The 11,983-nt window shown below is 55.3% G+C and overlaps 1 protein-coding gene across 3 annotated transcripts; it reads right to left on the minus strand.

The window, feature by feature from the left end:
• Positions 1 to 658: 658 nt before the first annotated feature.
• On the minus strand, positions 659 to 9,238 carry HPCAL4 (hippocalcin like 4). Of its 3 annotated transcripts, none has more exons than XM_012646763.1 (4): positions 9,065 to 9,238; positions 3,185 to 3,354; positions 2,834 to 3,049; positions 962 to 1,681 (listed from the first exon to the last, which is right to left on the minus strand). In XM_012646763.1, exons 2-4 carry the CDS (start codon positions 3,344 to 3,346, stop codon positions 1,484 to 1,486), a joined length of 576 nt encoding a protein of 191 aa, XP_012502217.1. In that variant the 5' UTR covers positions 3,347 to 3,354; positions 9,065 to 9,238; the 3' UTR covers positions 962 to 1,483. The 3 variants fall into 3 exon arrangements, with proteins under 3 accessions (XP_012502219.1, XP_012502217.1, XP_012502218.1); XM_012646764.1 differs by having other exon boundaries at positions 1,212 to 1,681; positions 2,834 to 3,022; positions 9,065 to 9,188; XM_012646765.1 differs by lacking the exon at positions 2,834 to 3,049 and having other exon boundaries at positions 659 to 1,681; positions 9,065 to 9,220.
• Positions 9,239 to 11,983: the final 2,745 nt, after the last annotated feature.

Here is an 11,983-nt window from a genome sequence, read left to right on the forward strand (position 1 = left end):
CTGGCAGTCAAAGCATGCAGCTGTAGAGCTCATGGATCCAAAATTGGAAAGCAGGCATTGGAAAGCAGAGCCAGTGCACTTGGGAGATGGTGAATTACCTGGCAGACCTAGGATTTGGGGTTAGAAAAAGCCTTTTGAATGGAGCGTGTCCAGCACAGTTTTAGGCATTTGGTCCATAAATGCAGTGCCTAACAGTGACTGGGAGGTCCTTTGCTTCTAACTCCTTCTGCTTTGGTAGCAATGAAAGAACAAGCTCACCCCTGAAACTACACCAAATCCAGAAACGAACTACCAGGAAGTGGGATATACACTTGTCTCGCTCTTGGCAGACCTTGTTTTTTCTGTCTCTGTGGTCAGCACCCAACCAGAGTAAGTGTGCAGTAGAGTTGTTCGTTGAATTGAAAAAGGTAATGAAAAGGAAGCAGCAGAAGCCGCAAAAACTGCTGACGGTGACAGCTCAGGACTTAGCCTGATAAGAAAAAGTGTTATCTGGTAAATTTGGTGGTATTTTCCCTCTTTTGTTCTCAGAAAAAAAATTTTCCCCTGAAAATTAGCATTTTCTCTATTCATTTAATCATTTTATAAGAAACCAAGTAATATAGAGTACATTTTAACATCCTAAACTAATAAAATGACTTTAGCTCTTTCAAAGGGTTCTAAAAAAATAGGTATTACATAAATTTCATTTTTCTTAAGACTTCCACTCACAGGGCTCCTAAACATCCAAATGCTTTTCATTCCATCCTCTGCAGCTCTGTGTGGAGCCCAGCTGCAAGATGTGATAGCTCCTCTCAAACTAAGCAGCCTTGCAGCACCCTCTGCTCAGCTATGCTGGACAGCCCAGCCTGAGACCCTGACCACCGGAAGTTTGCCTCACTACCCTGAGAGCTTCCAGAGGGCATGGAATGTGTCTTGTAAACTACCACCTCCTTGGCACTTAGAGATGTCTGGCATTGAATAAGTGCTCAATAAACATTAGCTGAAGAAAGAACAAATGAAAGCTCCAAAGGCTGGGGCCAGAGGGGCCAGGTAGGGTCAAGGGGACAGGGCAGAGACCACCTTTAAGGGATGTGGGTCCTCCAGAAAGGACAGATCCAATTTGGCCTTGTGATGGGTCTGTGGGACCACATTCCATAAAGCACAATCCCAGGAACAACAGAATTTCAAAGCAGGATCCCAGCCCCCCTCCTTAACCCTGCCTCTTAGGGCAAAAGCCAACTCCCTTACGCCCAATGGATGCTGGTTCTGGGCCAAGGCTGGGTTGGGGCTAGACGACAGGATATCTGAGGACCTGTCTCTTTTGCAAAGTGAGGTGGTCCCTCAAAGGTCTTGACTGTGGGGAGAAAGGGCTTGGGCAGAGGAGCGTGTGGGTCAGAGAGTGAGACTGGATTGCCCCTCCCCCAGGGAAGGCCAGCCAGAGAGGTCATCAGGTTGGGAGGTGGCTATACCCCTCCTGGCCAGGGGCCCTGCCCCTCACCAGCCTCTACTTCTGCATGTCACACTGCAGCAGCAACACAATGGATGGGTCACTCTTGGCTGCCTCCTTGAACTCCTCCAGCGTAATCTGGTCATCCTTATCCTGGTCCATCTTCTTGAAGATCTTATCCACACGCTGCTGGGGTGTGAGCCCATCCTGGTTCATGCGCATCATGATCACGGTGCCCACCATCTTGTAGATAGCCTGGCAGGGCGAGGAAGGAGGTGTGAACATCCACAGGGGCAAGGAGGATGGGATGAGTGAAGGGATCTGGGGGCAGGCAGGGGTAACGCTGGGGTGTGGTGAGGAGACCGGAAGGTGATACATGGTCATTAAGACTGAATATTTAACGAGCATCTCGTAACTTAGACTAATAATGTTTATTTAGATGAAACATGTCTAAAGACAGCTCTTCACCCCGGCCTGCTCCTCCTGCAGCATTCCCTGTCTCCGTGTGTCGCAACTCCATTCTGCTCATGCCTTGGACCACAAACCTGGATGCCACTCTTGACTCCCCTCCTTCCCTCAGAATCCACATCCACCCTTCTGCAAATCTTGTCAGCCCCAGTTTTGTGATAGATCCCACATCCAAGCGCTCCCTCCCACTTCTACTGCCCCTCTGTGACTGTGGCCTCCCTCAGCTGGCCGCTGAACTAAGGTCGGAGTCTCCTAACTGGTCCCCTGCTTCTGCTATCCCCATCCCAAGCCTTTCTCCCTCCATCACCTTCACCAGAATAAAACTGGTCTCTACCCCAGTCTATGAGACTCCTGGCTCCTTTCTGACCACCTCCCTATCACCCTCCCCTCACTCACTGCTCTCCTGCCACCCTGGCACCCCCGCCACTGGTGGAATTCCACACACACACTCCAACCTGCAGGTACGGCTCCCTCCCATGGACGGCTCTTCCCAGACACCCAGGGCTTAGCTCCCTCACCTGATTCCGGTTGCTGCTCACCTTTCACCTTCTCTAAAATCACTTTTTCCTCCCTCACTCTCTCCCCTTACTTTGCTTTATTTTCTTCATAGCCCTTATTGGCCATGCACGGCATAGGCTTATCTACTTCTTTTTTAAAAATTTCTCACTAGAAGGAATGTCCCGGGAAAGCAGGAACTTTGAACGGTGCCTGGCACCGTGGCAGGCACTCAATGCATATCTGTTGAAAGAATGAAGAGTGAAGAACATAGGCTCTGGGGTCAGAACCGCCGCTAGCTACCGTTTCCTCATCTGTAAAACGGGGCTCCCGACAGTACCTCCCACATCGGGGAGTTGGGTAAAGCGCTTAGCGCAGGCCTGCGAGGGAGGGCCGGGGCAGCGGGGAGGGTGGCTGGCGGGGGCGGTGTCGCGCAGGGCGCACCTCGATGATCTCCAGCATCTCCAGGCGCGTGATGCGGCCGTCGCCGTCCAGGTCGTACATCTCAAAGGCCCAGTTGAGTTTCTGCTCAAAGCTGCCGCGGGAGGTGACCGAAAGGGCGCAGATGAACTCCCGGAAGTCGATGGTGCCGTCGCCGTTCTTGTCGAAGGTGCGGAAAGCGTGCTGCGCGAACTTGGAGGCGTCGCCGTAGGGAAAGAACTGAGTCGGGGCGCGGGGCGTTGGGGCGCAGCGGCAGCCCTGCTCTGCCCTGCCCTGCCCTCCGTGCCCGCCCCGCCTCCGCATCCCCCCCCCCGTCCCCACCCCCGCCCCGGGCGCCTGGCCCTGCCCGCCCACCTTGATGTAGAGCTGCTGGAACTCCTCCAGGTTGAGGATGCCGCTGGGGCAGTCCTTCAGGAAGCCCTTGTACCACTGCTTCAGCTCCTGCTCGCTGAACTCCGTGTTCTGGACCAGGTCCTCCAGCACCTCGGGGGCCAGCTTGCTGTTGGTCTTCCCCATGGCGGGGCCTCGGGGACGAAGGGGTCCCTGCGTCTTGGTCCGGGCAAGGTCCTCACCTCAGCAGCGGTCCCCGAGACCCCCTATGACGGAGAGGGTTCCCTTTCTCCACAACACCCGCCGCCCATGACCAGCCCAACTTTGCCGCAGCCGGGGTCCCTTCCTCTCAGTACCACCCCAACAAGCCCCGCCTTCCTAAGCGGGGCTCCATCCCTCACCCCACTCTTCCCACAGGAGGGCCCACCTTCCGGCAGCAGCATGCTCCTGTCCCTTCTCCCACACAGGGGGTGGTCCCTGACCCTCATGACACTCCACAATAACAGGGCCTCCTCTCTTCTCGCACCCCACAGCAGATCCCTCCCCCCACAAACACAGCAGTCTCCTCTCCTGGCGCCCAGGGGTCCCCAGCTTCCAGGTCTTCAGCTCTGCTGCTGCTAAGGCTGCAGCATGCACAGTCTTCATCCTCTCCGCTCCTGCGCGCACATCCCATGGCTCCCCAGGCCCACAGAATAAAGCCGCGGCTCCTCTGCTTGCTAGTCAGGCCTTTCTGCACTCAGCCCCCACCCTCCTTGACAGGCTCCTCTCCTGCCAGGGACCTGAAGCAGGCTCCTCCTGTGTCCCCTGGTGTTCTCTCCCAAGTTCTTTCTCAGGGCCTTCAACAGCCACCCCAACAGGAAGCTTCCCTCCCTCCTTCCTCTGTACAAACAGAAATCCCAGTCTGTAGCAGCGATGGCCCTGATGACATTCTGCTTCTCATTAACCCATTCGTTCCCTGAGCATTTACTGGGGCTGACGGTGTGCTAGACCCTGTGCCAGTGATGGAGATAAAGCAGATGCAAATCAACCCCCAATAACTCATAACTGGGTCAAAGAGGTAGATGGCTGATTGCAAAGGGCCTTCAATCCGTGCCAAGGAATTTAGACTTTACCTGTAGGGACAGACGCTCCTGGCAGTTTTAAAGCAAGGAGTAGGAAGATCGCGTTAATTCCACAACACTAACAGAAAGCTTACGATGTGCCAGATCCTGACCTAGGCCCTGGGAACCCAGAGAGAAGGTGTGTGTTTTAGAATTTGTCCTTCGGCCACAGTGTGCAAGATGACCTGGGGTGAGGGCAGGTAGGTAGAGCAAGGAGGAGCCTGCTATATAGTTCAGGTGAGAGACGACGATGCTAGGGTAGGAGTTGTGGAGAGATGTGTATGGATAAGAGACGTTAGGAGTGGGCATTGGCGGGACTTGGTGACTGATTAGATGTGGGGATGAGAGGGACAGAGGAGTTGGGGCAGAGGCTCAGATTTGGGGCTCAGTGGATAGAAATGTTGTTGCTGAGAAGCAGGTTTGAGGAAGATCGAGAGTCATTCCCCAGCTGGAACATGAGCCCTTCAAGTGGTCTGTGCCAGGGGAAGTGTTTGCAGAGGGTGGTACAGCCTCTCCCCCGGAGGCCTGGCTAGGCCTTGAAGGCTGGGTAGACACTTCTGTCTGACCTCCATGAGAGGAATGTTCCTCCAGAGCCTGGGTTTCCCAGGACATGGCCTGGGAGGTGCAGCCGACCTGCCTAGAGTCTCTTTGGAAGAGAGCCAGGCCCCCACTCCAGGGTAGCCTGTCCTCAAGATACTCTGGAAAAGGAAGCCCTTGGACTGGCAGAAGGAATTCCACTTCCACAGCTCTCCCCCTGCCAGTGTAGCCTCTAATCCTTACTTCTCAGAATACCCCTTCTGAGGTTGGTCCATTCCATGCCCCCTCCTTTGCTGGGCGACCTCGAGCTAGTTACAGATTATCTCTGGACCTCAGAATCCTCTACTGGGTCATGAGGAAGATGCAGGAGCAGTGACGGTAGCAACATCCTTCCCCACCTACCACATGCAGAGGATGAGGACTCCTATGACCTCAGGAGAAGCCAGGGAGGGGGAAACATGCCATCTTCAGGAACCTGGGGCTGTAGGGTCCAAAACAGCACACTGGGGCCAGAGACAAGGATGCCTTTGGAACACCCATGGACAGAAGGAGGTAGGCTCCGTTCCTCTCCCCAAAAGGATTCTGAAGGCTCTGAGTACAGTCAAGGAAGCTGGAGAAGCCACAGGCAGAGGTGTCTGATGGGGGGAGGCAGAGCCTCTCCCGCTGTCTCCTGTGGGATGTGCCTGAGTGTCTGCATGAGGGGCTGGGTCTGTGTGTGGGAGCGCATCAGTGTATGAGGCTGCAAATCTGTCAGAGCGCACACATCTCTCTGTGTGTGGCTTTCACCTTCTGCCCCTTTCCTCCTCCCTGCCCTGCGCTGCGCTGCCTTCTCCACAATTCTCTGTCTCCTGTTCCCTGCCCCTCTTGGGTCTCAGACCCAGTGAGGACTAGGCCTTCTCCTTCATTTCTCCTCATCCTTCTGCTGCTGTTAGAGGTCAAAACTGGCAGTGCCCTTTAAGATCATACCCTTACTTCCGTGCAAACTGCAATTGAGAGACTGGAGAAAACTGGCTCGGGGTCACACAGCAGAAGGGTCTAAATGAGCACTCAGCTGAATCCACGCCACCTGCCCAGACCACCCTCTCCAAATCATGGCTGCTCCTGTGCAGCAGACCTTCTCCACCCCCAACCACCTCTGGGAAAATCTTAGCTCTGATCCCCTTTCGGCCTCACTGGGACCATCTGGCCTGAGCTCCAGGCCACAGGAGCTCTGATACCCAGGAGATATCTTTTCCTAGGGGTGCCCACCAGCACCTCTAGGTCAGCAAGTCTACAGCCAGACTCACCCTCAACCTGAGATGGTCAGACTCTCTCCACTGCTCCTTCCTTCTCTCTCTCATCCCCTGGGAGTAGGGAGGAAACACAACCTTAGTTACCTTCGGTCTTCCCCTTTCCCTTTTCCCTAGGTCAACCTGCCATTGAGTCCTGTCGTTTCTTATTTTGAAGTGTTCCTGGAACCTTCACTATGTTCGTAGCCAGAGCACAGCCAAGGGGCCTTAAATCCAGCTGGGGCTCTGTGTGCCAAGCCATGTCCAAGCCATGCCCACCCCATGGGGTTCTCCTGCCTCACAAGAGTGCCTTTCTTTTGATTCCTCTGTTCCAAGGTAATGGCTTTTTTTTTTTTTTTTTTTTTTTTGCTCAGAGGTACAATATAGGCTAGAGGTGGCCATGCCCACGGGCCCCCTGAAACTCCAGAATCTTCTAGAATCTGGTCTCAAGGTGCCCACCTATCAAGCTTCACCTCCCCCTGGCCCCCTCGCAGCTGCATACTCCTCTCAAGCCAGGCTCCCCGCAGCCAGAGCCAACCTCACCTATCTGCTTGGCTATTTTCCTCTCCACTAACATCCTTTCTTCTCTTCTGGGCCGACGCAAGCCATAAGCAGCCTTTGGGGCCTGGCTGAAGCCCATTTCCGTATGATCAGCCTTTTCCAGGCTGGACTGTCAGCAGCATGGGCTTGGTGCTTTGGGCATGAGTAGACCCTGGGAGGTCGTGGAGTTGAGCCCCGACAAGTGTGTAGACTTCAGAGCTCTCTGTCCCTCACCTGGTGCTGTAGAATGCAGCCTGATTTGGGAGAGGCCTTTGCATTAAATCCTGCCTGAGCCAGAACAAGTTCTCCAGGCTTTTTTGCTCAATGGCAAGGAGCTTATCCCCTCCCAATATGACCCAGTCCGCTTTTGAGCAGCCTGGACAGTGAGAAAAGTGCTTTTCTCATTTTTCCTGAGTTTGCCCTCTTGTAGCTCCCCCATGTGGTTCCCATTCTGCCCTCTGTGCCTGCACAGAACTGTCCTGTAGAGACCTAATGGCAGTGCCTCGGACACAGTGATGTTCAATGAATGTCTCTTGGTGGATTATGTGAGACGTGCAGAACCCGCTTCTTCCTCCTTGGAACTATGTCTGGCTGCTTTGTTTGTCTCTGGTCTCCTGCTATTGCACCCACTTCAGAGACAATGGAACCCAGACCCAGGGAAAGGAAGGGTTCACCCAAGGTCAACTACTGCCCATCAGGAAAACGAAGGCCAGAACCCAGCTGGGGGCATGTTTTGTAGACGCTGTGGCCCTGCCAAACACGGACAGGCTCCTCTGCCTACCTCTTGAGGGCTGTCCTGAAGCTGTGAAGGAGCTGGCACTGCCCCATACACAAAACCACTGCCCCTCTGTGCTCAGAGGCTTCTTCCAGAGGGCTTGGGGTTGTGGGCTTTGAATGGAGAGGTGGCAGCAGGAGTGGGAGGGACTGAAGGAGGCAATAATCCCACACCCTCACCCAGCTTCAGAGGAGCTGGTGCTGAGGCGGTTGCCATGGTGACAACAGCTCCCTGGTCAGGAGATTTTCTCTCTTTCCTCTCCTCCCTTTGCTCTTCCCCAAGCAACAGCAACAGCAGCAGCGACCAGGTCTTCTCCCTCTCCTTAGTGAGAGGCAGGGGATAACAAACAAAGGGTGGGCCCTGTTGGCCACCTCCAATACGGAGCTGTCCCTGCCCGAATGGGCTGGTAATCTAGGAGGGACTGACTCCTAATAGAAGGGGCCTGGAGAGTGTGTGGGAGCGGGTGGCCTGTACCTAGGCCTGGGTAAGGAGGAATGTCCCTTCAGCAAGAACTGAACGCCCCAAGGCATCCTCTCTGAAATGTCCTCGTGGTTCAGAGTCCTGTTTTCTCATAATCAGCCATAGAACTAGAGTGTGTCACTTTTGGAAGGCTGTTCAAGAGCATCTCATCCAGTCCACCCTCTTTCCTGCCCTCATCCCCATTTCATGAAGGACCAGAGACAGAAGTTTCTTGGCCAAAGTCAAACAGCAACTGAGGCAAAGGCAAGATTTGAATCCAGCTCTTCTGCCCTCCAGGTGCAGGCCACCTTAGGGCAAGGGATGACACAGCCCACATGGAGCTTTGGCAGGGTCCCCATGGAGGATGCAGGAGGATGGAAGAGAAGGAGCAGCTAGGCACAAGAAGGCCAGAGCGCATAGGAATTAGAAAGAAATTGGAGAAATAGAATGGGAGGACTGGGTGCTTTGGCTGTGAGGGGTGAAGGGAATGAATGGAGGAGGCATGGAGGCTGGGGCCTTGGCAGTGGCTGAGAGGGTACAGTGGTCTGCTGGGGGATGGTGGCCCTGGTTCATCCTCCAGCCAGGATGGGAGGCCAAATATGGGGCCTCTGCCAGGCACTGGGGGTCATGGGGGAGAGATTGTCAAGAGAGTATCTGTGAGGAAGAAAACTGGGGGGAGGGGGTCTTCCCTCCCGCAGGTATACTGTAAGCTCTGTTTGCTTTGGGGTGGGAAATGGGGACAATGCAGGGGACAGTGTGAAGAGGGAGTGGGCTCTCTGGAGGTGGAGGCTGTCTTTGGGGACAGGAGCCAGTGATGAAGTGTGTGAGCTGCTGGTGGGGCCCGGCGGTGTGGGTGGAGGCTATCTGTGCAGGTGGGAGGTTGCCAAAGCAACAGGAGGGAGGGTAATTGGCGCCTCCTCTAGCACCTGTGACACCACACCCCCAGGTGTGTGTGTGTTGGGGGCCAGAGCAATGGTGGTTCTTACCTGAGCTGGGGGTGAGGAGATAGCTCTGTCTCCGTCCCTGGCCCCGTGGTCCCTGGACCGAGTCGATGGTCCCCTGCCGGGGGGCAGGCCTCCAGATGCTGCCGCCTATGGCGGAACCAGGGGTCAGGGAGACGAATCAGGGTGCAGGAGATAAGGACGAGAATGGAGAGTGGAGGGGGAGGGGGCCAGGGCCTCCGCCCGCTGGGGTTGCCTTGAGGGCCCAGTCCCACCCTCGTTACCTGAGGCCACTCGCCGGGTCGCTGGATGATGGCTCGAGCCTCGGCGGGCCGCGGGGATCGAGGCTGGCTCTCGGGCGGACGACTGGGCTCTCCAAGGTCCGCTCCGGAGCCGCCTCCCTGCTCTTGTATCACTATGTGCCTCTAAGGCGGCACGATTTGCATAAGCCCCGCCCCATCCCGGGAAGATTGGACGTCTATTGGCTCCTCTGGGGCGGAGTGGCAGGCGGGATTTCAGGTGGGGATGGGGAGGCCAGCGAGACTCAGCCACCCGGGCGCGCCCCGCCCGCCGGCGCTGACCTTCCCGGAGTCGCCAGGAAGGGGAAAGTTTGTACCTCCCCGTGCCCCTGCCCTGAGACTCAGGCCCTGGCTCAAGATCTGGGGTGAAAAGTGTCCACGATTGAAGTAGATTCACAAAAAACAAATGCAACGTTGCTATGGAAACGGAAGAATCACAGCGAAATCTCTAAGCTTTCCCTTCCTGGGCACGAGCGGGGGCGGGGGTGGAAGAGGGGATGAGTCACAAGATGAGAACCCCCCACCCATATCCCAACCTAAATTGGAGGGGGCCAAAGAGGAGCTGCCGAGTAGCTGGGTGGGGGAGGGAGGAGATTGGGGTGGTCAGCAGTGCACGGCTTCGCGCCCCCCACACTTACTCCCCTCACGCCGGGGTGCAGAGCGGAGGGTGGTGGGTGTGCGCAGAGAGCGCAGTGGGATGGCGAAGTACTCAGCCTCTGCCTAGTCCCACTCTAGTCGTGGGTTCCCTCCAGCCACCTCTCCAGCCCTTCATTCCGGTCCCTCCCCAGAAAGGCCCTCATTTCTCACGAACCCCCAGGAGGCCTCTCGCGTTCTCCCCCAGAAGGAGCCCTCTGCCTACTCCGTGGACCCCTCCATTCCCCACCCTCCCATCTTCCCTTCCCGTAGACAGAGTTGGTCCTCAGCCGCCGCCAGGCTATGGCCTCGGATGTTGACACAAACCCGAGGCGGTTTACACTGAGCGGGTCTGGAAGGTTTCAGGGCCCCGGGAACACCTCCTCCCCGCCCTTGGGGGTCTCCCCAAAGCCCGGCCTGGCCGCCCGGGCTGCACTGGCGTCTGAGAGCGCCCAGCCCAAGGCAGAGGGAAGGAACCCTTTTACGCCCAAGTGGCGGCTGGCGGGGAGCAGATATCCCCGGACGCGCCACGTGCGGAGAAGGAACTTATAAGGACCTGTCAAAAGTGGGGCGGGCGTCTGGGGAGTGGTCAAATGGGTGTGGACTCGGCAGAGCCGCGGTGAAGAGGCGGGGCTTCTGTCTGAGGTGGGCGGGGCGACAGGGGATGGGGACAGACCTGACGAGGGAGGAGGCGAGGCTTCTGGGGCTGGTCCCAGAAATGCCCGGGCCGGGTTCGCTGGGGAGGAATCAGTGGGCGTCCCTTTTCTTTAGGAACCGCCCCATTCATCTCTTGAAACGGTTTTGCTCCACCCATTCTCCCGGCTGCTGGCTATGTCTTCTCTCTGGGGCCTTAGCAGGGGACTAGGGGATCCACTAGGTAGGAGCCACATCCTTGGCACCATGGGTTGGTGACTCACAACGGACAGATGTTTGAAATCCCTGTCTTTCGCTTCCCAGGCACCCTCTCTGTTCTGGGCCATGGGACACAGAGATGGGCAAGAACTGTGCTTGCTCACAGTCAATGGTAATCCCAGACATGAGGAAGTGGGGAGAGGCAGTCTAGGTTGCTAGAAGTGGCATCTGAAACCCTAAAATGGGGTCCCATTTATGCCAGTGATTCCACATATAACCATGGGTGAGACCTTTCTTACTCTGGGACTCCTAGTCTGTGAAATGTGGGAGCTGGTATAGGAGGCCCAGAGGAGCAGGGGAAGAATTTCAACTGAGAGGGTGAAGAAAGACTGTTATCTTGGACAGAATTATGTGGGCTTGAATCTAACAGCTCCACCTAAGAGTTGTGAGCCCCTTAACAATAGCTTATACTTATTGAGAGCTTACTTTGTGCCAGGTGCTATTCTAGGACTTTATGTATATTACCTAATTTCTTCCTCATAAGGGCTCTACGAGGCAGGTACCTTTATTGGTCCCATTTAACAGATGAGAAAATCGAGGCACAGAGAAGTTAAGTGATTGGCCCAAGTTCACACAGCTAATAAAGAGAACTACAGAGCTGGGATTTGAACCCCAGCAGTCTAGCTCTAGATCCCACACTCCTAACGGGTGCACAATACTGCCTTTCCTAACAATCCTTCAAATCCTTAAGGAGAGGGACCCTGGACTGGAATATTTGCTTCTGATTCCCCAAGGCATTAGAAAGGGAAAGTCCAGCCTCTGGGGAGCAGCCTCTCTGTCTCAGGTGAACAAGACGTGGGATTCCAGCAGTACAGTGGAGCTGGAAGTAATGAACACAAGAAGCCCTCCTGAACTGTAAGGGGGCCAGTGCATGCTTCTCCTGACCAACCCCCTCCCCCAGGCAGGACTACCCATGCAGCCTCACCCATGAATCATCTTGGGGCCCTGTGACTGTCCCTGAATTGCCAGTCATATCCCATCTTCACCTACTCATGAGACTCAACTCTGAGACCCTGATCTTGATCCTGCCTCTGTCCCCTTCAGTTTGTTGTTTAAAGTAATAACAGCTCACATTGATCGAGTTGCTTCACTACGTGCCAGACTCTCTGCCAAGTTCTTTATCTGTATCATCTCACTTAATCCCAAAGATGACCACTGTCAGGGGTGATATTAAATATATCCAACAACCCATTCAGGCACGAGCATTACCAATCAGGATGGATAGCCTTAGTGCTAGATCAAGGTCTTGGTAGCTCTCTGTTCTGCCGAGAGTTGACACTTAAGTTACTGGATCAGTGGGACAGGCAGGGGAGAGGCTAGGATGGTGGGGAGCTGAAGGCTATGGCTGTCTATTTACTA

The sequence above is a fragment of the Propithecus coquereli genome, unplaced genomic scaffold, assembly GCF_000956105.1.
Source record: "Propithecus coquereli isolate 6110/MARCELLA unplaced genomic scaffold, Pcoq_1.0 Scaffold249, whole genome shotgun sequence".
NCBI classification, from domain to species: Eukaryota; Metazoa; Chordata; class Mammalia; order Primates; family Indriidae; genus Propithecus; species Propithecus coquereli.